The sequence below is a fragment of the Mesoplodon densirostris genome, chromosome 20 (genome assembly GCF_025265405.1).
Source record: "Mesoplodon densirostris isolate mMesDen1 chromosome 20, mMesDen1 primary haplotype, whole genome shotgun sequence".
In the NCBI taxonomy this organism is placed as follows: Eukaryota; Metazoa; Chordata; class Mammalia; order Artiodactyla; family Ziphiidae; genus Mesoplodon; species Mesoplodon densirostris.
In genome coordinates, this window is record NC_082680.1 from 10240972 (window position 1) to 10267541 (window position 26570).

The 26570-nt window shown below is 48.0% G+C and overlaps 1 protein-coding gene across 1 annotated transcript in view; it reads right to left on the reverse strand.

Moving 5' to 3' along the window:
• Window positions 1-448: 448 nt before the first annotated feature.
• MYOM2 (myomesin 2) overlaps window positions 449-26570 on the reverse strand; it is a 72952-nt gene continuing 46830 nt past the window's right edge. Inside the window, exons 23-36 of the mRNA XM_060085960.1 lie at window positions 25187-25231; window positions 24496-24632; window positions 20134-20278; window positions 19955-20014; window positions 18286-18353; window positions 13749-13862; window positions 13472-13559; window positions 12905-12943; window positions 8285-8390; window positions 4464-4627; window positions 4178-4214; window positions 3066-3088; window positions 1896-1951; window positions 449-766 (exon numbers count right to left, since the gene is read on the reverse strand). Of these exons, the coding sequence (XP_059941943.1) occupies window positions 449-766; window positions 1896-1951; window positions 3066-3088; window positions 4178-4214; window positions 4464-4627; window positions 8285-8390; window positions 12905-12943; window positions 13472-13559; window positions 13749-13862; window positions 18286-18353; window positions 19955-20014; window positions 20134-20278; window positions 24496-24632; window positions 25187-25231 (1400 nt within the window). The remainder of the gene's footprint in view (window positions 767-1895; window positions 1952-3065; window positions 3089-4177; window positions 4215-4463; window positions 4628-8284; window positions 8391-12904; window positions 12944-13471; window positions 13560-13748; window positions 13863-18285; window positions 18354-19954; window positions 20015-20133; window positions 20279-24495; window positions 24633-25186; window positions 25232-26570) is intronic.

Below are 26570 nucleotides of genomic sequence, written 5' to 3' on the forward strand. Positions count from 1 at the left end.
TTCCAGCTGTGAAGCTGCACCGTGACCCATAATTAAACAAGCCAGAGGGGAGCAGGGAGATGTGCTGGGGACGCAATGGTACAGGAGAGACACCGCAAGTTGCCTTTTAAAGTTTTATTCACCTGAAGCAACAGAGAGCTGAGAGTACGGAGGCACACACGCTGTCCCACCAGCATTTCAGAGCCCCTAGGCCTGAGGGCACTAGAGGGCACAACCCCAGCGCAACGTCAGCTCACCTCCAACCCACCCCGTCCAGCACCTGCAGACACAGCGGTGCAGCCTCCCGGAAAACATCCGCGTTTCCGCTTAGGAGGACAGAAACCCCTAATCACCAAACTGAAGACTAAAACCGAAACGCACAATTGACTATCAAGCCACGCTGGACGCCGCGGGCCCTTGTCACCTGCTGGGCACAAGCACCCGTGCCGTCTGGCTCCTGGGCCGCCCCTCAATGGGTGGGCGAGGAGGCGGACGCGGGGATGAGCTTGGGCTTGGCCTGCTGGGGCAGCACCACGTCGGGGATCTGCTCCCCGTGCTTGTATACGCTGACCGTCACGTCGATCTTCTCGCCCCCGTACTTGTTCTTGACGTGGATGCTGTACTTGCCCGAGTCCTCGGAGGTCACGCCCTTGATGGTCATGTTGACATACTTGGCCTGCTCCACCTTGACCAAGAAGTGGTCGCTCAGCTCGATGTCCCTGTCGTTCTTGAACCACACCACGTCCGGGTCCGGGTTCCCGAACACCGTGCAGGTCAGGTTCAAAGTCTTGGGGGGAGGGTGGGCAGAGAGGGGAGAATTAGAGAAAGAAAAGCCTGGTGGCCTCCGAGCAGCCTGGGCCCTCCACCCACTCAGCTATTGATCTGCCCTTCAGGACATTTATTTAGTCAATATGCTCTTTACGTATGTAGGCACCACACTAGACACCAGGGATCCAAAAAGAGCAGGAAGTTCACAGCTTCCTGGGGCAGCTGGAGAGAAAACTCAAAGGTAATCTTTTCTATTTATTCCCAGATCTAATCCATGCGTAAGTTGATTAAAGAATTTGAAGGTAATCAAGCTCTGGGTTTTCCAGTAGATATTTTTAGCCTGGTTCTAAATGTCCTTTATATTCAGACTCATGGGTTCCCTTTACCAGTTGTTCTGGCAAATCCAGAGACTGCGTTGTCTTATGATAAACTGCATTGTGGACACTTAGCAAAGCATGCTTTCGGTCCAGGATAAAGTAAAACTAGTGCTAATCCTCAATCCATGACCTGCAGGTACAGCTCGCCAGGTTTTCCTCAGCTGGTAAAGAAAAGGGCTCTACATTTTCGTGTTTTGGCCTAATAAAAATTCTCTCAAGTAGCTATGTCCCCGTGACACTGAGATGGAATCACTCAAGCACCCAGAGAAGTACCAATTAGGTATCAGTAATTCCAGTGACAGGTGACCGATTATAACTCCAATAAATGGTTTCCCTTATACACCCCAAAATGACCTTGACAACTGGAGCGGAGATTGCTCTTTTTATTTCACACTTGACAAGGTGGCTCCCACCTTCACACGAGGCAGGTGGGTCGCGTGGGCGAGGGTGTGGGTGGGGCCCACCTGCCCCTTCATTCACGCCCTCGACCGGCCCCCGGGACCCGTGGCGTCAGAGCCAGGTGGACACCGGGGCTGGAAACACCGGGTGTCACAAACACACCGTGTAATGTGTCTCCCCGTGGTGGGAAAGGTGCTCTGTGCGCATTCGGAAGGTTAGACTATTCCCTTTGAGGACACAAGTTTCCCAGAGGCAGCCTGGGCCCAGCAGGACCCAGGACGCCCCCCTCCACACCAGCTGCTGGCACTGGGCCTGCCGTGGGGACCCCCCGCTTCGGCCGCCCTCCCTGGGCACCCCGTTGCCTGCCCTCACCTTTCCCTCCATTATGGTCACCACGTCGGGTAAGCCGCCGAGCACCTTACCGCGATCTGTAAGAGCGAAGCCACTCTGCTGAGAAAACCGTCCACGGGGACGATCCTGGGGGTCGTGCCCCGGGCTGAGCACCGAGGGGCACAGCAGGAGCTGGGAGGGGAGCGCTGGCCCGGGAGAGGACACAGGGCAGGGCACACCGAAGCGGGGACCCGTGCTAAGGTGCAGGGTGGGAGCAGGGGGTAAGTGACTCCGAGCACGGGGGTCGTGAAACGGTCGAGAGGAAACGCGGCCGTGAGCCGGGCGTGAGGAGGAAGGTCTCACCAGGGGCTCAGCACAGGGCAGACCCCGTCCTTCTGTAATTTAGTCGGGAACGGGGGGCCCGGCCTCTGGAGAGGGGATTTTGCAGGGGGATGTATTGCAGGTATATTTTCATTTTCTGTCTACTGTGATGCTCTGACATCGTAAGTCCCGCCTGGCTGGGCAGAGACACCCCCCTACCAGCCAAGGGCCCAGCCAGGAGCCCGCCTGTGACCTATGCCGACAGCCCGGCCAGGCCCGGCCTCCTCCGCCTGCCCCGCCCCCGGGGAGGTGACCCTCCTCTGCCCGAAACACCCGGGCCGGGTGCCCGGCGGCTCGGGGCAGCCCTGTCACCCAAAGCCCAGCAAAATCACTAAAAGCAGCCAATCGTACGTGTTCCCCCCGCCCCGCCTGCCTTTCCCCTGGAAACCCCAGTAAAGGCCGTGCCTTCAGTCCTCCTCCGTCCTGTCCTCTGTCCTCTGACCCCCTGGCCATCCCCCCACGTGCCCGGCGTGGCCCTGCCTCTAGGACCCGAGAGCCCAACAAACCGTCCTTCCTGGGCCTGTCCTGAGCCTCCTCTGGTGGCCGCTCCTGACTGACCAGCTCGTGAAAGGACACAAAACAGGTGGTGGAAGGTGAAGGCAGAAAGGAGGCCGGGGGGGGGGGGGGCGGGGAGCTGGAAGGCGGGCTGTGGGGAAGCTGGGGATGAGCAGGTGAAAGCAGCAGGGGCTGTGGACAGTCCTGAGGGTTTCCAAGCGGGCGGCAGGGTTTGCTGTCTATTATTTAACGCACGAAATGAACACTCAGAAGTGCAGACCTTCTGCCCCACCCCAAATAATATTTTGTGCTCGTTATAATCTAACATGTACTTACTTTTCTCTGCAAAAGCAGCTGCCCTGAAAATTAAAGGGGGGCAGAGAATAAAAGAGTCATGAGCAAATGCTATCAACCAAGAGCATCACACATTTCAGAGGTTTGCTAGAGCTGAAAGCCAGATGAAGAAGGAAACGTGTTTGCTTCTCCTAGAAGAACACATTCGGGTCACAGGGTCTGAGGACCCGTATGTATGTACTTTTCCTGCCGTTTCCCACTGCCCTGTCTTCCAGCTGATAAAACTCACAGAAAAGTTTCTTTTTTCACCAGATTACACTGGAGATTTTTAGATATTTTTGAAAATGTTGGTATTTGATTTACCTAAATCGTCCATTCATCCATTCAACAAATATTTATTGAAAAACCTAGTATGGGACAAAGACTGTTCCCGGTGTCGGATGCTCTAAACTTTAGACACATGTTTAGAAACCCCCAGTTATTCTTTAAAAAGTTGCTCTAAACACTGGGACATTGTTCAGCTAAAAAGAAATGAGAATTTTCTGTACCTTCGTCTCAATTTTGCTGTGAACCTAAAACTGCCCTAGAAATATAAAGTCTTAAAAAAGAACCTAAGTATATAACATTTAAAATTTGCTCTGTGTGATGTGTTGCTATAATTATACCTATTTCAGAAATTCAGCATTTAAATTCATTTAAATTAACCCAGGGTTATTATAACTCTAAAATTAACTGATAGATGCATTTACAGTTTAGAAGAATGCCTTCTTCTAGATACTGAATGGCTTAAATTGTTTGTTTGTTTGTTTTTATTGCGGTACCCGGGCCTCTCACTGTCGTGGCCTCTCCCGTTGCGGAGCACAGGCTCCGGACGCGCAGGCTCTGTGGCCATGGCTCACGGGCCCAGCTGCTCCGCGGCATGTGGGATCCTCCCGGACCGGGGCACGAACCCGTGTCCCCTGCATCAGCAGGCAGACTCTCAACCACTGCGCCACCAGGGAAGCCCTAAATTGTTATTTTTAATCCCAGCTCCTAGGAACATCACATTCCTTGGGTCAGCTAGGCGTCCCTAGATGTTCCCACACTCAGCCAAAATGACACCACGTCATCTGGACCCCAGACAGAAACATAATAGCCAAGCATGCAAATCTTACTTGAGCTGCTGGAATTCGGCAAATGCTTCATCAAAAGCTGCAAGGAAATATTTTGTACATTAGTAACCGTTTGAATGTGTTCGGCTTTTGTTCATTCCCTTAGCTGCTCTGCTCGTGAGTTTGCTTAATGAAAACTGATTGGTTTGCTTAATGAAATAGCCAAATGAATAAAGTATCTTCTCTGAATGAAAATGGTAAAATCAGATTGCTTCCCTCTCAGCATCCTTGATCACTAAGGTAATCCCTAAGTATAAAATTATTAGGTGCTAAAGAATAATGATCTTACCTTGACCGGACAGGTCAAGTGACCGTTGATGGTTATTTTTGCCATCAAAAATCTCGAAGGTGTATTTCCCTTTATCCTTCTCGGTGGGCTCACAGATCTTCAGCCAGGCCATCTCCTCACTCCCGCCAACCCTCATGTGCTCACTCGATGCAATCTTAGCATCCCTTTGAAAAAGTCACAGGGACATACTCAATTTAGAATCTCATATTACATGTAAGATACCGGTGGGGCCATATTACACATCTTTCAGGGGGAGCCTCCTCTAACTTGCTGGAGCTGATGTCATCATAGACTTTTCTGGATGTTATACATTTACTAACTACATCAGCAGCTCAGCTCTGAAAACCTTCTGAAATTAAATCTGATACTTAGTTTTTAAAGATACCTTATGGTTTAACATATGCTTATTGGTAATAGGTAATAGACTATCAAATACTCTAGACAGTATGGCATTTTTCTGCTCAAAAAGTTAAAAATAGAGTCACCATGTGATCCAGTGGATGCACACCCAAAAGAATTGACGGTAGGGGCTCGAACAAATATTCGTATACTCATGTTCATAACAGCATGACTCACAGTAGCCAAAAGGTAGAAACAACCCAAGTGTCCATCGACAGATGATGGATAAACCAACTGTGGTCCATCCATATAATAGAATATTATTCAGCCTTAAAAAGGGAGGAAATTCTGACACCTGCTACAACATGCATGGGCCTGGAGGACACTATGCTGAGTGAAAGAATCCAGTCACAAAAGGAGAATGACCGCGGCATCGGCTCAGCCAGGACGAGGGGTAAATGCTGCACTAGAGGAGGAGGAGTCCACCAAACGCCAAACCACACGCAACCCGCTGGGCGCCCTTCTCAGGGCCCTGACCCCACCTGGGCTCTAGCGCAGGAGCCCACGGCCCCCTGAGCCAGCATTGTGCACAGCCTGGCGCGTGACCCTGAGCTCAGCTCCAGAAAGGAGCCACCCGCCTTCCATCCTAAGCCCTGACCTGAGTTCTGACCCCGCCTCTGTCACAGCCCCAACGCCTTGCTGGACTGGGCACAAATGCTGTTCCCAGACACCATGTGAAGCCACCCGCCAGCAGAGGGCCAGCAACAGACACACACCCCCCAACCTGGCTCCCCCTCCCAGCTCAGAGCCCCCAGCCTGGCTCCACCCCTGGGGTGAATTCCAGAACCCTCCCTGATCAGCAGTCCCACCCTCACCCTACACCCGCTAAGGCTGGCTTCTGCTGAATTAGCCAACTTATAAGAAGGCAAACAAGTCCTGGTAGCAAAGCAGAGCTGCTGGCTGCATTGAATTTGTTATCACTGTTACTCCCTAGGCAGTGACTTTGGCTCGAAGGACTATTTGTTTGTTATTGTTTTGGGACTTAAATGGGCCAAGTCGGATAAAACCTCTTCCTTGGTTTTATTATTGGATCACAAAACATGACCAAATCCCTTCACTCCCAACTAAATTTAAAACATCTTACGTTAAGGTAAGAAAGAGGAGGATGGAAGAAAGCCTAGGTGTGTCTGCTCGTTTGTGCGAAAGAAACCCAGGAGATGGGTCCCTGCAGGGTGTGGGGAGGGGCTGGAGGAGAGGGTGGGGAGGGGTGGTGGGCGCACCTGCGCGGCAGCCCCACATCTCCCCTCCCCCAGGGAGCTCCAGGCTTCACTGAGATTTCAGGGGCTTCTGCATGTGAAATTTCCCAGATTGAATTAAAATCCAAAGTGTTTTCTTCTATAAAGAGGCCACATGGCGTCTTCAGTGGCTGTGATGCTTCTAAGTCTTCAGTGGTCCATACTTAGCAACTTGAGGTCTAGCTCTTTCTCAATGACAGAGTAATTTCACCTTTGAGCAAGAGAACAAAATCCTTTTGCGAAGGGACATGTCTGCTAAGTTCCCCTTTGTAAGCTTCTAACTCGTTTGAAATAGGTTTCAGCCCTTCTTCTAAGGAGCCCTCGAGGTCTTACTCAGCATTTCGTCAAAGAACAATCGGCCTTGCTGACGCCCACATTTCCCCAAGTCCTCATCATTCTCTATTGATTTCTCGCCACCCACTGGCACAGAATGTTCAGGTCCACAGCTCGAGTCTCCCTCGGGCGTCCCTGACTCTGTTAGGTGGGCCATTTAGCATCCAGCAGCACATTGTATTTCTTTCTTTTTTAAAAAATTTATTTATTTATTTGTTTGTTTGTTTGTTTTTGGCTGCATTGGGTCCTCGTTGCTGCACGCGGGCTTTCTCTAGTTGCAGTGAGCGGGGGCTATTCTTCGTTGCGGTGCACAGGCTTCTCTTTTTTTTTGTTTCGTTTTTTGTTTTTGTTTTTGTTTTTGTTTTTGTTTGCGGTACACGGGCTTCTCACTGCTGCGGCCTCTCCCGCTGCGGAGCACAGGCTCCGGATGCGCAGGCTCAGCGGCCACGGCTCACGGGCCCAGCCGCTCCGCGGCACGTGGGACCCTCCCAGACCGGGGCACGAACCCGCGTCCCCTGCATCGGCAGGCGGACTCGCAACCACTGCGCCACCAGGGAAGCCCCAGGCTTCTCTTTGAGGTGGCTTCTCTTGTTGTGGAGCACGGGTTCTAGGCACGTGGGCTTCAGTAGTTGTGGCACGTGAGCTTCAGTAGTTGTGGCACGCGGGCTCAGTAGTTGTGGCTCGCGGGCTCTAGAGTGCAGGCTCAGCAGTTGTGGTGCATGGGCTTAGTTGCTCCACGGCATGTGGGATATTCCCGGACCAGGCCTCGAACCCGTGTCCCCTGCATTGGCAGGTGGATTCTTAACCGCTGCACCACCAGGGAAGTCCCGCAGATTGTATTTCAACAAATGTTTTATATTATTCTCTATTTTTCCAAGTATTGTCTAACAAGAACTTACTTAATAGTCAAATAACCAAGGTTATATTTCAGTGATAGAATATAACTAGAAAAAGATATCCCAAGACATTTGTCCATTCAGCACTTCGGTTTACTCACGAATAGATTCACCTCAATAATGCTTTTACAAGTAAAGTAGTCGTAAGCATGAAGTTTGCCTTTTGAAATGTTAATTAGGGAAAAATAACATCTAAAGGCACGACGTGGACACTCTGAGGTCCCAGTCCGCGGAGGAGCAGACAATTTTGGTACATGGACATCACTGAAAACTTGGCCTGCAGGTGTTGCCCGTGTCCTCAGGTTAGAGACAGACACCACAGTCCCCGCTCCATCTGCCCCCTTTGACGGGGTGCTTTAGAGATAACCCTGGGGGGATGGTCAGAAGGGCAGACCCCAGGGGGCTGGGGGCAGGCACTCGTCCACACGCTGTGACCATAATGAGAGTCTCCAGTGTTTTAGTAGTGAACATGCCCACCTGGACAGGTAACCAGCAGCAGACATGAAACACAAAGAAAACCTGCTGTTTGTATAGGGTTTCATCCCTCTCGCTTTCTTCTTTTACGTACAATTAAGTTTGTTTCGGTCCTTTCCTTTTTAATCAATCTAGTGACAAACCAACAGACTGGAAATCTGGAGCATCTTTTCCCAATATTATTTTTCCATTAAGTCTGCTGGATTCCAGACAAAATGTGTGTCACCAGTAAAACCACCTTTGTCCAAACCAAGACACCAAAGAACTTTGTCTCCAGTACCTTCAGGCACTTCTTTATCTTTCTCCTTCTCTACACCAACCCCCCCCCGCCCCCACCCAGTTTCTGTGATGGTCCCGCCCCGAGCCCAAGGCTGTCATCATTTCTCAAAACTACAAAGTCTTGAGCGGACTTGGCTATGAGCTCGTGTCCCAGCCGTGAGCCCTGGGCACCGCCCCATGGATGGCATGGCCACAGTCCACTTACTTGTGGTACCAGTTCACTTTCATTTCTTCGCTGAAATATTTCATGCAACACTGAAGTCTTATTTCTTCTGAGGTGCACAGTATCTTCAGTGGAGAAGCAGAGACTCCTGCAGAAAATAAAACCTACTCAGATCTGAGGAAAGCAGTCTGAGCTGTGTGAGAATGGACAAGCCCTGTGGCCAGGTTCCATCCTGCTGTAAATGCACCCGCACGCATATATTCTAACATCCGTCATCCACAAATCCTTACAATTTGCCCAGGCCATGTTCATTCATTAAATAAGCTTTTGCCACACCAAAATTATCTGAAAGTCTCTTTGACGATAGCACCAAGGAACTCAAATGGCCCCAAGAAAATATTCCCTAAGGGCACTTCTCACATCCCTGACCACTGCCATCCAGTCATTACCACAGGAATCAACTTATAAATTAGACCACCCACAAGCTTCCCATATAGATGGGATTCCAAACTGACGGGGTCTGCCTTGTCTGCAAGATTGCACCCACCTTCTTGCATCACCCCCTCCTTCTTCCTGGCATTTGCTAAAATAACCTTTCCCCTGAAGGGAATGGAGCCTCCAGGCACTCAACCCCCTATAGAACTTTCTGGAAAATCCATGTAAATGATGTAGGGATGGGAATCCCCTCATGGAGCTCCGTGGCTGGAGCCCGTCTAGCTGAATGCCCCACCTCTGTGGCCTCTGGCGTCCTCTTTCTCTCCACTCCTGCCCAAAGAGAAAGGCAGAAAATGATTTTTCCAAACCCCTTCCCCCGCTTTGCTTCTCCCTATGTCAGGGAGGGCAATGGGCCGACCAGATGCAGAGGGTAACAAGCTGCACATCCTTGAGCACAAAAATACGGAAATGTTGTGGTCTTAAAGAGGCTGAATAGCTTAAAGTCAAGGGTCCTTTTTCAGACTACACTCGCAGTCGATAAATGATCATGAGCCCACAAGGTTTTCCAATCAAGCGGGGAGGAGGGAAAGGTACCATCCATGAAACGGACAGACAGAAGGAGAGCCGTTCTCAGCTCAGATGCAAGGATGGTGCCTGTCACGTTCCCTAAATACTGAGAATCAAGCCCCGCACACAGAATTAAACTCTAGCCCACAGAACCAGATGGGTTTCATTTCAGCTAGAAAATCAACAGATAAGTAACTTCGCCCACCACAGGGAGGAAAGGATGGCAGGATGCATGTGCCAAGTCATCGGATCACAAGAGCCTGATTTCCAAGAATGACGCTGACCAGGGCCACATGACCTAGGAAGTTGTATCCCTATTTTCTGATTTTATATCCGCTGCATCCTTACTGAGCCTTGATTTTGAAGGTTTAAGGGGCATTTATATCTTATTAGACAAAATTTAACCAGATAGGTATTTAATTACACAGTCGCCACACCAAAAGTAAGTTCTGCCGTAGGTGTTTCTGTTTCACAATTGATTCTTAAAGTTATTTGATTAGACATTTCAGAGTTCTATCAATGTTAAACATCAAGGTATATAGTTTAAGCTTGGCCCCCTTTAGGTAAAATACGCCTTAGACATTTTTGTAAAACTGAAGGACCACCAACGTTCAAGAGGTGGGTGGGTAACGTCTTAGAATACACGTCTCACGATGAGTGGGGAGTGCCGAAGGGCCGTAGAAGGAAGGCTGGACTCCCCATCTAGGGACACGAGAACACTCTGCTAGTAGTTAACTGCGTGACCCAGGACAAATCACACAACTTCTCAGTGACCAGAGTCCTCATCTAGATAATGTGGGTCTCTTCCAAGGTTCTGCAAAAATACAAAGAGCCCCTCAGCACGTCTTGTCAGATACAGTTAATGGAGATGCCGAAGACATCCAAGGAGTTTGAGTCTCCAATTGTGTTTTCTGCATCTCAAAAGTCGGCATGGAAATGAAGAGAAACGTCAAAGGCATGTACACACACACACAGAAGCATGTGCACGTTCACACATACACACAAAGCATCATCCACGCAGAGAACTGTAACTTTGGCCTCGATTTTTATCACGGGTTTGTTCGCAGCCAGAGAATTATAGAACTTTACATCTGGATGAGAACTTGGACGTTGCCTTGTCCAAATTCCTTATTATAAGGATGAGGAGGTTGAGGAACCCTAACTCTCTCTATAACAGCAGGTTTGCTTTGCAGCCAAGCACAGCCTTTAACCTTCGGGACACGAAGAACAAACAGTTGTGTTCTGTGGGCTGCTAGCTGACCCGGCAGGAAAGCCTCCTGCAGGAAAGCCTCCTACACTCTGCCATCCACAAGCCGCTGCAGGATCCTCTCTGTGGGACCAGGGTCGGGAAGATGGGAGCCCGGGAGGCTGATGTGAGGATCCCATATTTATCCAAAGCCTCTAGTTGGCTCTGAAATTCGAACAAAATTTGGGGGGTCCCTCAAGAAGAGCCACTGATTTCTTCCCAACATGCAAACCCCAGAGGCTGTTCGGTCCTAGAAGCTCTGGGAACACTATCTCCCCACACTCCCCCCCTCAAGCTGTGAAGGGAAATTTGGTTGAAAAGCCAAGAAAACGAATAGGGGAACGTTTCTGTGCTCCAGGAAACAGGAAAACACTGTTTTGACGGCTCTCTACTTGAAAATTCAGAAGAAGCACACCTTACATCAACCCAGTATTACGCCTGATGCTGCTCCATGGAACTATAGAATTTGACCCAAAACGCCTCTCCCGGGTAGAGCTGGGCCCTCGTTCAACAGGCAGAGGCCACCAGGCACCCAACATGCATGGCGAGACCGCAACTCGCGTCACAGCGTCCATGTGACTGTCAGCAGAGCACGGACGACGCGTCCCCATCTTCACTTGGCTGTTTCAGGAGTTGCACGCTCAGCACTGTCTGCTATCCGTTAGACCACCTTGGGGCTGCATTAGGTCTAAAAGCCACTGATTGCAGGTGACAAGAGCCCACTTGGAACCCGAGCAGGAATCATGGCATTTTCAAGGATTAAGAATATTCCTGGGGGGCGGGGGGCAGGTGGAGGAGAAGTGAGGGTGTGTGTACGTGTGAGCGTGTCTGAGTATGTGCCTGGGCATCAGCCCCCCCAAGGGCTCTCAGAAGACACAGAAGAGGCAAAGGCACAGCTTCCCTGAGGTCAGAGGTCAGAGGACGGAGGATGGAGGTGACCGAGGTCCCTGATGGATACAGCAAGGGGACGTGGGAACCACAGATGTCACACCCGGACCGACACCCCAGGCGGCCACGACATCTCAGGGCTGCGGGGAAAGCCCACTGCAGCCTGAGCGGGACGGCCGGGAAGACGGGGCAGCTCTGGGATAACGGGCCGTGCGCGCGGGCTGCGGAGAAGCCCCCGCTTGCTACGAACACATCCCCCTCGTAGATCAAGTAACGCTTGCCCTGTTCCTTCCCGGCTGCAACAGCACTGAGCATGCAGCGTCCGGCAGACCCAGGGCCCGGCTCCTCGGGAGGACAGAGGCTGAAACTGCTGATGCCGCATGTCCCGTGCCTTCTCTCTGCCCACCACACTAACTCTCAGTAAGACGCACGTGGTCCTTCCAGGCTCGGGCGTCTGGGACCCAAGATCACGAGAATACGATAGGAAACTACGTTCTGTATTTCTCTGTCCCCTTCACTGGTACCTTCACTTTTCAAGACACCACGATCAATCGCATCACCAATGTTACGGGTCACATGATGCTTTAACGCAAGGTCATCCCATGGAGCATTAAGCGTGAAGCCACCTTTCAAGTGGCTTAACGTACCTTCGCAAAGTGGCATGTACACCACAGAGTGGCATTCGGCCCGTTAATAATCATCAGCAGTAAAACTCATTCAAAATGTGGTCATCTATGTGACAAGCAAAAGCAAAAAGGAACAGTCTACCTCACGGGGATGTTTTGAGAGAGTGATGAAAAAAATCAACGTCACAAGTTTTCCAGAAGGATGACCAAAACCCTTACAGGGCAGCAGTTGAGCGCAGACCTGGGAGAGATGTGAGCTTCTGGTCCTGACTCTGGCTGCCAGAGTCCCATGGTTAAGCCACCTAACAGCTCCGGGCCTTAGGTGCCTGATCTGATGATATCAATTAGGTCATCTCTAGAAAGCCCACAGCCGTAAAAGTTTATAATCAGCAGAAAGCCCTCTACAAATATAAGCTATTATTATCAAATTAATAACCAATATCTTTGTTCTCACAGTTTCCATGGAAGGGTAAATAGAGAGGAAGAATTTATTTGCAAAGCTAAAAAGTGGTTTAGTATGTATTAAACCAGACACAAAACCAGAGGCTTCAAAATTCATTATTGCTATTTAGCATTTGTAAGGCAGACGCTGAGAGCAATTATGGACAAAGCATCATCGGAGTTGACCTAAGGCAAATTACAAGAAGTGGCTAATTAGGGAGTCCAAACTGAGTTTGTTTTGTCTCTCTCTTTTTTTTTAAGAAAAACATATTCTGCATATAATGCCGAAAACCCCCTTAAAAAGCATCACCGAGGCGGTCAGATAACTGTTCTGCCATTGAATCTGGGGCCTGTTCAAAGGAGATGCACTGTGGTTCCATTAGCTGTGGAAAATGCCCTTCTCAGGAAATAGCAATTTTAGCACCAAAATGACTTGAAAGTTAGAAGGCATTTACTTACCACAGACTCTACTGATGGCCAAAATCATATCCTCGTACACTGAAAGGAAGAAGGAAACGCACCATTACGATGTCTAATTTGATCAGCAGCATTTTCATGTTTAATTAAATTGATACAGGAAATCAGGACGTTCATTTGAAAAATGAAACATTAAAATGGCAATAGTTATCCATCAAAGGCTCACGTGTGGCGATAAATCCTTCTCATCTATTCACTTTTTAAACAAGGAACAAGAACATTGTGCTCAACATAAATCCAAACGTACATTTAATTGAACCTCTTCACCACTGTTTCGATCACTTTAATACATTTGTCACAGGATAGAACTTGGCTCCTGAAGGTGGACTGAGATGGCATTTCACTGAAGTCCAGAGTAATATCACACCTTGTTCTAAAACACTCAAACAGCTTTGAATGCAACTCAAGTACAAATCTATTTTCTTTTCCTGCGTCCCCGCTGAAGAAACAATATGTACTAAGGATACAGACGCTGTGCCTTCATCACACGGTTCATCCTGCTGGTGGAATGGATTTCCTTTTAGTAGAAGGAAGAAGGTTTTATTCTACCTTTGCCAGTGATCTCAAGGACAGACACATCTTGACCTCTCTCGTCTTTCAAGGTTGCCTTATATTCACCGTGGTCCTTCTTTGACAACTGCAAATAAAACACATCCCATATGTAGGTAAAACTGACGCCATGATACAAAATGTAATACAGGCTAATACGTTCTCTTTGCAAACCATGGAAATTCAGGAGGCAAACTGGGAGATAATGCAGAATTCACAGGTTGTTTGAGAGAACTTTCTTATCTTGCTTCTATCTGTTTTCTTTAACACAATGTACCTTTGGTAGGAACAGCTCACAGACCCCCTTCTCCAGATCAGGCAACTTTTCCGGTTCATACAGAGCATCATCCTTTAGCCATTTGAAGACGGTTTCCTTCTTGGTGTTTGCAACCTACAAGACAGGAATCTTATGTTGAGAATGTGAATCGCTGTGGCCCATGAGAAAAAAGTCTACTCTGATTTGAAATCATAGACCTAAAAAAAATCAGTTTTTATTATAGACAGTCTCAGACAGAAGCACATGGGAAAGCTGTCGGTTCTAATAATAGCAAATACATTTCTAAATTTCAGCTTCTAAAATAATTAAGCCCTGACAGTTCCATTCGGAAGAACAAATGATTCCTCTTTGTGCTAACCCGTGAAATTAGACGGTGCAAGGTTTTTTGGTTCATGTGAGATGTCAATAATAAAGACAAGATGTAAGCAGTGTATTTTAAATTTATAAATAATATAAAATATCATTATTGATCTATAAAACTGTTGAGTGACTGCTTTTTTGGCAACATGACATTGCAGACACATGGACGCAGGGGAAAGAAACTTTAACACAAAACGAGCCCACTGGGCACGAGGACTTTCCTGCTACTAAAATTCCTCAAAATTCAATCTCTGCCCTAAGCTTGAACTCACAACTCAGCTTTGCAGAATTCCAAAGATGAGTAATCATCTCAAGTCACATGCTCTGACCTACACGTCCCACGAAGAAGAATTCTGGCTCGGTAGGATCGGAATGTACTGATCACATTGAATTGTGTGACACGGACCATTCTGCATTCACATCCCATACAGACACAACAACAGAGACGTCAGCGACAAAAAATAAATTACAGGGCTTCCCTGGTGGCGCAGTGGTTGAGAGTCTGCCTGCCGATGCAGGGGACGCGGGTTCGTGCCCCGGTCCGGGAGGATCCCACATGCCGCGGAGCAGCTGGGCCTGTGAGCCATGGCCGCTGAGCCGTGCGTCCGGAGCCTGTGCTCCACAACGGGAGAGGCCACAGCAGTGAGAGGCCCGCATAACAAAAATAAAAATAAAAATAACTTACAAACATTGAGAGCACGTGATTAGTTCTGAGAGTGTAGCAATGCAACATATTTTAGACTTCCCCTAGCAGCTATGTCAGTTGCTGTCGTTGGTGACGGCCCTGGGGGACAATCCCCAGACAGCAGGGCTCCGGAATGTTCTACTCGCACTTGCAACGGGGCACAGCAGCATGCCCGATATGGGGAATAATGCCATAAATGTTTCAGAGTAAGTGCAGGGCTGTCTCCCGCTGGCCTGGGAGTTAGGCTCTTCCTTCTGAAGCCAGGACCACGTGGTGACAGTCAGCGGTAGGATGGAGCGAAGCTAAACAATCCCAGCAGACGATGTCCTTTGTCCTAACACCTCAAAATCTCCCTTGTGTCCGTTTCCACACCAAGCCAGTCCCTGACTCTCCCCCTCCTTAATTCAGCACTGTGGCCTCTTACTCTCATTTTCCAAGATATTTACACTGTCGGTCCTTGGGTGCTAAATTAAAACCTTTCCAATGACCTTCAGCCTCTGTTCTCTAAAACCTATATCCTCAGTTACTTTATTTGTCCTGTAGCTCGGGGGGGAGGGGGAGGGGGGTGTCTTCTGTCCCCAAATAACTCATTTGTTGCTTCTCTGAACTCTCTGCAATGTCTCTACCGCTTTTGCTTTTTCTTTTCTTCCCTCCTTCCTTCCTTCCTTCCTCCCTCCCTCCCTCCCTCCCTCCCCCCCCTTCTTTCTTTTTGGCTGCGTTGGGTCTTCGTTGCTGTGCGCAGGCTTTCTCTAGTTGCAGCGAGCAGGGGCTACTCTTCGTTGCGGTGCACAGGCTTCTCATTGTGGTGGCTTCTCTTGTTGCGGAGTACGGGCTCTAGGCACGCGGGCTCAGTAGTTGTGGTTCACGGGCTCAGTAGTTGTGGTGTACGGGCTCAGTAGTTGTGGCACGCGGGCTTCAGTAGTTGTGGCACACAGGCTTAGTTGCTCCGCGGCATGTAGGATCTTCCTGGACCAGGGCTCAAACCTGTGTCCCCTGCGTTGGCAGGCAGATTCCTAATCGCTGCGCCACCAGGGAAGTCCTCTACCACTTTTTCCATATGCACACCTCACATGCACATAAGTATCTAGGAAAAGGTCACAACAGGATCACTCTTGAGACACAGGGCCCTGCCCGACTCTCACTATCTGAGTGCGCCCTCCCCAAAGCTTTACTGGATGTGTGTGAGAAATCTCTCTCCCAGATTTCCTTCCGTTCATGACTGAGGTTTCTCTTGCCTTAAACTTTTCTTTTAAAAGATGGTTTTCTGTAAAGTTATAATATGAATACTTCCTCACATTGATTTTTCTCCATGTGTTTTGTTATGTAAGTAAATAGAACAATAACCACCTGCCAAAATATTATTAGGCAAAAACCTATGTGGAAGAAGGTTCACGGAATCACAGGAGTGATGGGACACGAGTATGCAGGCTACGTGGGTTAAACTGCAAAAGACTCACCTCTCAAGCAACAGTTATTCAGTTTCTCCAATATCTGTGTTTAAAGACTTATGACTCACTTTGATCAGGGAACTTAAAATATTATCACATATTCACAGGAGGGCCTACACCACTAGGAGGATGTCAGAGCACTTGGGGAGCAGAATTCCTATTTGTCCCACCGCCACTGTGAGCATGTACTCAGGACACCCTTGTCAGAAAAAAGAGCCAACTGACTACAACATAGCCACTGCCTTCATTGACATTTACCACCGTGTATGTTTAAGGTGTACAATGTACACAACTTGAGACGTACATATTGCAAAATGGTTCCCACAATGAGGTTAGGCAACACATCCTTCACCTCACACGGTTACCACTGTGTGTATGTGTAAGCGGTGAGAACACGCAAGGTCACTCCCTCAGCAACTTTCAAGTATATAATACAGTGTTATTAGCTACAGTCACCACGCTGGGCATTAGACCCCAGAACTTACTCATTTCATAACTGGCAGTTTGTACCCTTTGACCAACATCTCCCCCACCCCTTAGCAACCACCACTTGTCTCTTTGTTTCTATGAGGTTTGACTTTTTTTTAGATTCCACATATAAGTGAAATCATGTCGCGTCTGTCTTTCTCTGTCTGACTTACTTCACTGAGCTTATTTCCCTCAAGATCCATCCATATTGTTACAAATGGCAGAATGTCCATCTTTTTTATGACTGAATAATATTCGTGTGTGTGTGCGTGTGTCACATCTTCTTTAGCCATTCATTCGTCAGCAGCTCCTTGGTTGTGTCCACGTCTTGGCCGTTGTGAGCAATGCTGCTACGAACACGTGGTGCAGGCATCTCTCCACAACAGTGACATCACTCCCTTGAGATGGACTCCCGGAGGTGGGATAGGTGGATCGTATGGGAGCTCTATTTTTTTTTTTTTTTTTTTTTGCGGTACGCGGGCCTCTCACTGCTGTGGCCTCTCCCGTTGCGAAGCACAGGCTCCGGATGCGCAGGTTCAGCGGCCATGGCTCACGGGCCCAGCCGCTCCGCAGCATGTGGGATCCTCCCGGACCGGGGCACGAACCCATGTCCCCTGCATCGGCAGGCGGACTCTCAACCAGTGCACCACCAGGGAAGCCCCGGATTTCCTTCCTTTTTAAGGCTGAATGACAGTCCATGAATTTACCACATTTGTTTATCCATCCATCCATGGGCACTTGGGCCATCTCCACACTGGGTTACTGTGAATCGCGCGGCCACCATCATGGTGCACACGTATCTATCTGAGGCTGGATCGCATAGTAATTGCACCCATTACTTCTGAGGAGCTGCCATACTGCTCTCCACAGCGGCCGGCTCATAATTCACCCTCTAATCCTTCGGCTCCTAGTTTCCCACGCGGCTGTTCACGGTTCAGCCTGTGGGAGTGGTTTCCACCCTCGTCGACCTGTACCCTTCTCAGTCATCCCCCCGCACTCAGCTCAGGATTCTCCGCTTTGTTGACTTGTCTGCTTGTTTTTCTCTCTTGTCTGTGAGTAGCTTGGGAACAGAAATGATGCACGATCGAGCTTTCCCCACAGCCTCTTCTTCTACAGAGTCAGCCATAGAGCAGGGGCTCATTAACTTAAAGTCTGTGCCCCAAAATACAGGTTTTTATAGTTAGTAGTAATTCAGGCTTACTTTATTACTGAATTGCTCAAACAAAAACTTAAGAGCATCTTATTCCCCAAACATACCCTTTATTTCCTAAAGAAATCATATGAGCAGCATAGAAATTACCAGATAAATTTCACCATAGCATTCTTCCCCGTAAGTTCACTTACTGAAATCTTAAATAAATATTTTATAAACGACCTACCTGAATCTTCGTTTGGTTGCCCCTGTAATCTGTTGACAAAGACCACAGACAAGACTGAAAGTCTGAGTACCACCTGCCCCTCATCCAACCCCCTGCGCTTCACCACCACTGTGATCTGAGCGTAGCTGCTTCCTGACTGTCTCCACCATCACGAGAATGGGAGTCTCACTCTCTTCTGGCTAGAACCGATTCCTCACCTTACAGACCAGCCGGACTTCACAGTCTTCTGTAACATCCCAGTGCAGATACTCAGCGAAATGAGGGCCTGGCGGGGAAAAGGGAAAAAAGTTTAAATAAAGGAAAAACATGTATACATATACACACACACATACAAATGCATTTTGGGCAGAAGAAAGTAGCTGTTCAGTCTGAAACCAAGATAATTTAATAAAACTAATTTCCAGGGCTCCGAAGTCAGTGTGTGCAATACTCATACTGAAATCTCTATTTCTAGCTGGATGATGCTGTCTGATCTCTCCTTCTCAGTGATGTCTAATAGCTATCGCTCTTTAGAAGGAAGAATAATGAAATATTATATTTTTTTCTCAAGACATGTGTCTAACAACATCCAACAGCATAGTATAGAAAAACTTTAAAATAGGAGAACTAATTGAGGTAAGATGAAGAAAAAGCAGTTTGACCTAGCAATTATGTCAACACATGATATTTATATGGCATTTGAAATCAAAGATTAATTTATATATCTTTCAAAAATATCATTTTTACTTAATATAAATGCAGAAGTCATATGCTAATAATACATTCAACACAAAAATACAAAGCAGTTTTAGAAAGTATTTATTGATTTCTTCCATATAAATACATCCTACAAAGTTGTAGAATCATATTGTAGAAAAAAAATCATATTGTAGAAATGAGTAAAATAAATATTTTTGACTACTAAAAATAAAAATTACTTAAAACAATAAAATTAATGTCTTCACTTTATATTTTAAAAGCTGTATTCTAACTTCTTTTCAAAAACTATAGAAATCCCATATAAAAAATTTTTTTCAAATAAACCCTTGGGTTGTAGTTCAGTTTCTGAAATTTATCCATTTCCCTTTGTATCTAGTTAATATGCATTTTTATTTTTTACTTATTTATTTTTAATATCCATTTTTAAAACGATATATTTAAAAAGTATTGTTTGTAATTAAAGTTAAAACATCTAAAAGTTGAAAAGTTCACACAATTTTAAGTAAAATAACAAGCTCCTGGCTATTGGAACTGGGTCTACTGCCCTCTCTCCATTTCTCCTAATAATCCCCCCAACTCACCCACCCCCATTCTTTTTTTTTTTTTTTTTTTTTTGCTGTATGCGGGCCTCTCACTGTTGTGGCCTCCCCCGTTGCGGAGCACAGGCTCCGGACGCGCAGGCTCCGGACGCGCAGGCTCAGCGGCCATGGCTCACGGGCCCAGCCGCTCCGCGGCATATGGGATCCTCCCAGACCGGGGCACGAACCCGCATCCCCTGCATCGGCAGGCGGACTCTCAACCACTTGCGCCACCAGGGAGGCCCAACCACCCCCATTCTTTATTCCTTTTTGTCACAATCACTGGACTCCATCTGGACATGTAATGGAGACACCCTTTCCTTATCACTGCAGGAAAACATGAACACTCAACAATAGATTCCAGGGCTTTTCAAGGTAGAAGCAAGAAGAAAATACAGATGAAATAAAGGGAAAGGTCAAAGAAGAGAAAACTATCCAAACTTCTACAGCTAAGAAGTGGTCTGACTTCTCCATCATTTAAAATTGAAGTTAGAGTTGTTTGGCATTAAGTAGGATCTGCTCCAAGCAAATGCTCAAATCCTAAACCTTTGTCTTGTGCTAGTGGTGGGGAAGCCAGCCAACCACATACCTTGTTTCCTGAGAAATTCCTTTCTTTGAAATTCAGCCTCTTCTAGGACAGCCTTGAATGCTAAATCCAATATTTAAGGAGAAACAAATAGAAATGAAATACATTTGCTTCTCTCTGGTCGAAAGAATTTGCTTTGAATTTTCCTTTACAGACATATGAAGACTTTCCACACGGCATACCATCTCCAATGAGAACCAGAGAAGACTGATTTTTGGCTTTTCCATCGCGAATCTGCACAGTGTAGGTGCCTTCATTTTCGATGGTAAACTGATCCATCACCATCTCGATGAGGCCAGTTGACTTGTCACACTTGATTCTGTGTGTCTGGGAGCACAGAAGGAAGGGGAGAATTCCACCGTGAAATTCCTCCCTTCAGTTTTCCCGCTGGCACCTCACAGTTGCATCAACTATTGTATCTTAAGGGATCATGGTGCCCAAAAAACACACAATAAGAAATTTCAGCCACTGAACCTCTCGGTGAACCAAAGAGCAAATGAGGGACATTCGGCGATGAAGCCCTAGGTCTGCGTGGGGAGTGACCTACACACAAAGAACCCAGCAGAAAGTCTGCACACTCCTCGGGAACGTGCACCTGATGCGAGATAACTCAGCACACGGGGGAAAAGAGAACGGGGCGCCCTTGGCCATGTCCGATCACAAAACCACAGGCAACAACCCACCACCTCCACAGCCGTGAGGGCTTCAGTCCCAGGGACTCTGGGGACACGGGCATCACGACTGGTCACCCCCTACTCAACACCGCCACCAGCACCAGGGTTGAAGGTGCCCAGGCTCTGCATCTCCCATCCGGGCAGCCTCCAATGGGGACCCTTTCCCGGTGCCGCCCGTCCAGAGCTCACGTCTCCCTCAGACTCTACTCTCACCGCCTGTGATGAGCTACAGAGACAGACGTGTGGTTGCGAATGGACCGTGTCTTATTCCACCCTTGGATACGATATCTGCAATCAAGCAGGGGTCAGGGAGGCCGAAGGAGCACATCCAGAGAATGACTCGTCTTCGATGCAGCCGTGATTCAAGGCAAGGACAGCATAGGGGCGCCGGGACCGGGGCTCCCCTCAGGAGCACCACTCACACCACCACAGGAGGGCTGCTTCCTCTGGCCTGGACCCCCCAACGCTACACCCAGAATGAACAAAAGCATGACAGCCTTTGCTGGTGACCTTTCCTGCAGGCATTCCTGCTTCCTTTCAGAGGAGCCCAGCTGGGATTTACGCAAAGGCTTCCCAGCCCGAGTAATGAGCCGTCCCAGGAAGGTGGGGCTGTGGGGTGAGATGAGCGAGTCGTCGCCAGTAACCTGTGGCCAGCAGCCAACAAACAGGACAAGCGGGAGGAAAGTCCACTCCCTGCCCTGAGAACCTGCACTCCTTCTACAGCCCTCACCTGGAAGAGACTATTACAAAGAACTCCTATCTGCGGGTAACTAACAGAACATGTGTGAGATCGGCCTTTTTCTGACACATCATTGTGTATTTATTTTCACAATGCTCTTCTTTCTCTTTCAGGTGACATTTATACTTTGGATTCCAAATGCTAGTGTCACAAGAGAGCTGAGAAGATGACTATTAGCAAAATAGCACCATTGTTCAACATCCCTAAGCCCGCTTCCCTAAGCATCGGGCATCGTTTCTAAACCCTCCTGCCTGACGTTGGAAGCGGCACCTCTGCCTTCTGACCCCTTCCGTTTAATTCAAGTGTGTTTCCCAGATGCCCCGTGGCCACTCCCCTGGTCAGCCCACCCTCGTTGCCCCCCGGCCCCCCACCGTGCTAGCTCTCCCGTGTGCAAGCTGCAGGGCACACCTGTTCCGGGGCCCATTCTCTGCATTCCTCCTCCGAAGGAGAACCCAGGAGACCACTGCTCTTGAAATCTCCCCTAACTACTCTAGCCTCTCCACACACCCCGCCTTCTCTGAATCGGTGCTCACTGTACTGTTTTTTTGTTTTTTGTTTTTTTTTTGCGGTACGCGGGCCTCTCACTGTTGTGGCCTCTCCTGTTGCGGAGCACAGGCTCCAGGCGCGCAGGCTCAGCGGCCATGGCTCAGGGGCCCAGCCGCTCCGCGGCATGTGGGACCTTCCCAGACCAGGGCACGAACCCGTGTCCCCAGCATTGGACTCTCAACCACTGCGCCACCATGGAAGCCCTCACTGTACTGTTTTAACACGCTCTTCATTCTGTATTTTTTCTATATCATTCTCTGATTGAAGCTGCATTTCTTCAACTCTGGCATAAGCTCCAGGAGGGCAAGTTTACATCTCATTTTTCTAGGCTACGGCGGACAATCAAAAACAATCTGCAGACTATAAGCTGCCATCCACGGGGAAAGGAAGATGAGTGTCTGGGGTCCCAAGGGTTAACGTGATGCCTGAGGTTCTGCTTGATCAAATATGACTTTCAGGTTTTAAGTGAATAAAGCCCACCCCTGCCCACAGGCCCTGACTTCCAGGAAACATAAAAAAAATCACCTGGAAATCGGAAACTCCAATATTGTTTCAAGTAAGTAAAGCATACACTGTGTACTTGTACAACATCCCTTAGATTTTTTTCTCGATGGGAACTTGGTGTATATAAAGTGAGAGAGAGAGATCAATGAACGAGAAGGCATGAGCTCAGATTACGTTTTGAGAGAGAGGCCATTGCAGGAGGCGGTACCGATTACAGGAAGCCTCCTGATTACGGCAGCAGGACACTGCTCGCTCCCTGGAGACTCCGGTAGTTCTTGGGGGCTGGACAAGGAACAGCAGTCTTGAGGGCTGCAACAGGTGTACCTTGCCAGGGTCCTTGAGTTTCTTTGCAGTTTTGAGTATTTGCTTTTGAATACGGGGAGCAAATTTCAAGTTGATCAGACAACGGTGCTGCTCTGGGTCTGTAAGACGTTCGCCCCCATCAAACATCTGTGAGTAGAGGCCTCTAGGAACCTGCTCTAATTAGGTCTGAGAAGTGAGAAGGAACCACGCTCACCAGCCGGATTCTTAACAATCCAGAGCCTTCTCCATTTTCTCAGCTTCTGCACTGCAGGCTCTGGGCAGGTTTGAGAAAAGAATCAGGCTTCTAGCAATTGCCGTTATGCAGTGAGATGATGTTCAATGGCTATTATGTGACTTTCACAAAATACCATCAATCTCCACATGGAAAAGTCACCTGTGGACTGCTAATTAAGGAATGAAATAGTACAGCCGTATTCCAAACGATGAGCCGGGTAGCAAAGACATCCGTTTTTAAAGCAAGCTCTCCACAGCAGGTAGGAATGTCAATCAAAAGATGTTCTACAAATAAAGTGCAAGTACACTAAATTCCATTGCATTCTGTAGCATGATCTCTGCTCAAAGAAAATGTCTCCAATTACCTTGATCATGCGATGCTCTTCCGTACACAGTATCTATACTGTGGACTTTTTGGCAGCCAGGAGGAAACCGCATACTTTCTACTTACTAGCCAACTCCCCAATTTGTACAGTTCTTCAAGGATGTCATCATTCTCATGGGGAAGATGGACTGGATAAGAAAACTCACGTAATCTTCGTCCATACACGATTTCTTCCTGAGAGACGTTTGTCTAACCAAGCTTTACTAAAAACCCATCAGACACAGAGGCCAGACTAGGGATGAGGCGCCCAGCTCAGAGGGAGAGTAAGTGGGCCGTGCGCCTGGCATGAGCAATCCCTACATCTCAACCATCCCGTTAATATCCATGCAGCAGACACACCGCTGAGCACTGAGGACTCAGTAGGATAGCTAAGTAGACACGATGCATTGGGTATCAAGGAAAAGAGAGCGGAGGGGGTAAAGATGGTGGGATGTGAGAGACCCCAAGGGCACCGCTGAACAACAAAGAAAGGCTCCATCAAACAGGTCGTCTTTTAACTGGGTTCCCCGTTGTGCTGTAATAATTAGACAAGGGGACATATATGGAAACACAATGTTCCACAGGCAAAAAAGGAATCCTTGTAATATTTGTAAGCTTCATTCTACACAATTAGAAGTAAAAGAAGGGCCAAGTGTTTGTATCATAGCATCCTACACATTTTTCTCTGCTCAGATTTGCCAGGCCAAGGGGGCAGCCTAAAAGCTCAGGGAAGGTGCAGAAACTAATTTCCCAGCCGACGCCTTCCATGGGGAGCTCTCAGTGGGAGGGGGGCCTAGGGAGGCGTTGCTCACATCAGGGCAAAAATATACCCCTTCAAAACTGTCATCAAGAGTGAATAAACTGATCCATTGAGGATAACCGCCACCCAAGGTAACCTGAACCTTTTCATAACACCAAGTCTCTAAACGTAGTTTGTCATTTTTTAATTCCAACAGGCTTGGATTTAAAGGCCTCCTGATCTCTCATCTGACCGAGACCAAATCTCTGAACATTGCAAGAATCAACAACCTCTCATTCATGTTGTCAGCCTTCTACACCCCAACTTCTACAGCTCGAAAAGGGATGAAAACAGACCCAGAATACTGACTTTCAGGAACTGACCTTCCCAAGTAATACCTGGCCATCTCCAAAGCCAGGGGCCACGCACGCATGTACTCACCTCGCTGTCACTGACTTCTTTGTCATTAATGATAAAGCGGTAGGTGGCGTCTGGTGATAAGTGCTCAGCCTGCAGCCAGAAGCGGACCTGGCCCTTATCAAAAATCCCATAAGCTAATTCTGACTTCAGAGGAATTGCTACAGGAAGAAAAGAAATCACAAGTCAATAAGCATGAATCCTTGTGAGAAAGAAGAGCTGTATACTGTAGGAAAATATCAATCCTCATTATTAAATTTTTGGAGAATGTGAAACCCCGGAGTATTGAACTGGATTATGAAAACCAAAACAAAGAAATAAGACTCTAGTTAGCCTGGTGCTGCATTCAAAGCCTCCATGCCCCGTGAAGCCTTGCACGTGCACGGTCTGCTTTGCTGATGGGCCCGGTGACCACAGATGGATATATTCTTTCTGAATTCAGTGTCATCCAATAACTGAAGATCCCATTTGATACAATTCTCACCTGGATTAAACAGCCATACTCAACCCGAAATCCAAAACACTGCATGCAATGAAAATTGCTACACGTTACAATATTAGCTAATACTTGTTTTGAGCGAATTGTTGACAAGTGTGTAAGCTGGCGCACGAAACGAGGCCATCCTCTCCCCCCAGAGCATCCCTTCCAGAGCTGCACGCGGTAACGAACATGCCTTCCCAGAGCGCAATCCTGCTGAGCTCCAGGCTCACTTACTGGGATTTTTAATCTCATTGCTCAGCGCCACCAAACGTTCCAGCTCTAAAATTAAGAAAAATATAATCACTGGTTTTGACCTGTACGTTCAGAAGCTGGCTTAAAAGCAAAGCAGAGATTTGACATGACATCACCAAGTTTAATGTGAGGCTGTGAAAGAAATTAGAACTGGGAGTTCAAAGGAGACATGGGATAACTGTAACTGTGAACACTCCCCTCCAGTGAATGACCGTCTGCAACTAAGATCCTCATCATTTAAAGAACCCACTTACTCAAGGGACCTGTTAGGACAGGTTAGGGCAGAGGTCCCTGGGAGTGGGGGGCACTGTGGGGGGGCAGGTGTATTCCTCGAAGAGAGGAAGACCTACAGAGGGGATATGTAAAGGGATCCATTTCCAGATCCTCTAATTCCATATGAACTCTTCCCTGAAATGGGTCTGGCTGGCTGAGAACGTGGCTGGTCTGTGATTTTCCTTCTGCGTTAAAAGCGTCCTGCTTCAGCACCTCTCTCACCCACCCAGAATTTCACTGTGGTGTATTATCATGAATTTAAATAATAAATAATAATGATACATTAAAAAATAAAAATGCGCTGCTCCTGAGACTCCCAAGAGCAAGTTAAGAAACATCGAAGGTTCTAAACCATTTCTTTCCTTTTCCCTCCTTCCTTCCCTCCTTCTTTCCTTCCTTCTTTTCTTCCTAACTTCCTTCCTTTCTTCTTAAAATTAGCATTTAGAAATGAGACCATGGTCGCAAAGGTCTGTATGCTCCTGTTTATTTGAAACGAACAATGAAGCAGACTTTCTGTGACCAGAAGTAACTCCACCCAGACGGCTGATTTGAGGCTGAGGGCTGACACCCCCATTAGGTCTCACAGTGGGAACTTCCATACATCAAATGAGCTAACGGTGCAGCATCAAGGTTTTGCCTGAAACGTACGTGAGGTCCGTGTACAGCATAAAATGTGCTGGAAATGCCCATCCTTTGCAACAATTTAAATTAAGGTGAAAACGTCATCTGCAAACTTTCAAATGGAGCACAGGAGTACATCACCTGTCAGAAGTCTTTAAGGATGTTTTCCTAGTAAAAAGCTGTGTGAAGGCCCCTGAGTGAGGGTCAGAAAGGGCAGCTTAAAAGGCAGCTGAGCAGATTCCGGTCCCTTCCCGCCCTGTCTGTGAGCAGTGAGCTTGCCAGGGAACCCAGGACGCAGAGATGGTGCAGCCCCTCTGCTGTTCTCCTGCTGGTCCCGTTATATGCACATGGGCTCACCCCAATGCCCCCAACGTCTGCACGGGACCTGCGGACGCCTGCAGCCATCAGACCCTGTCCCCTCCCCACCCATCCTAGGCGTCCCCCCTTGTATCCCTCCCCTGGGACCACACCC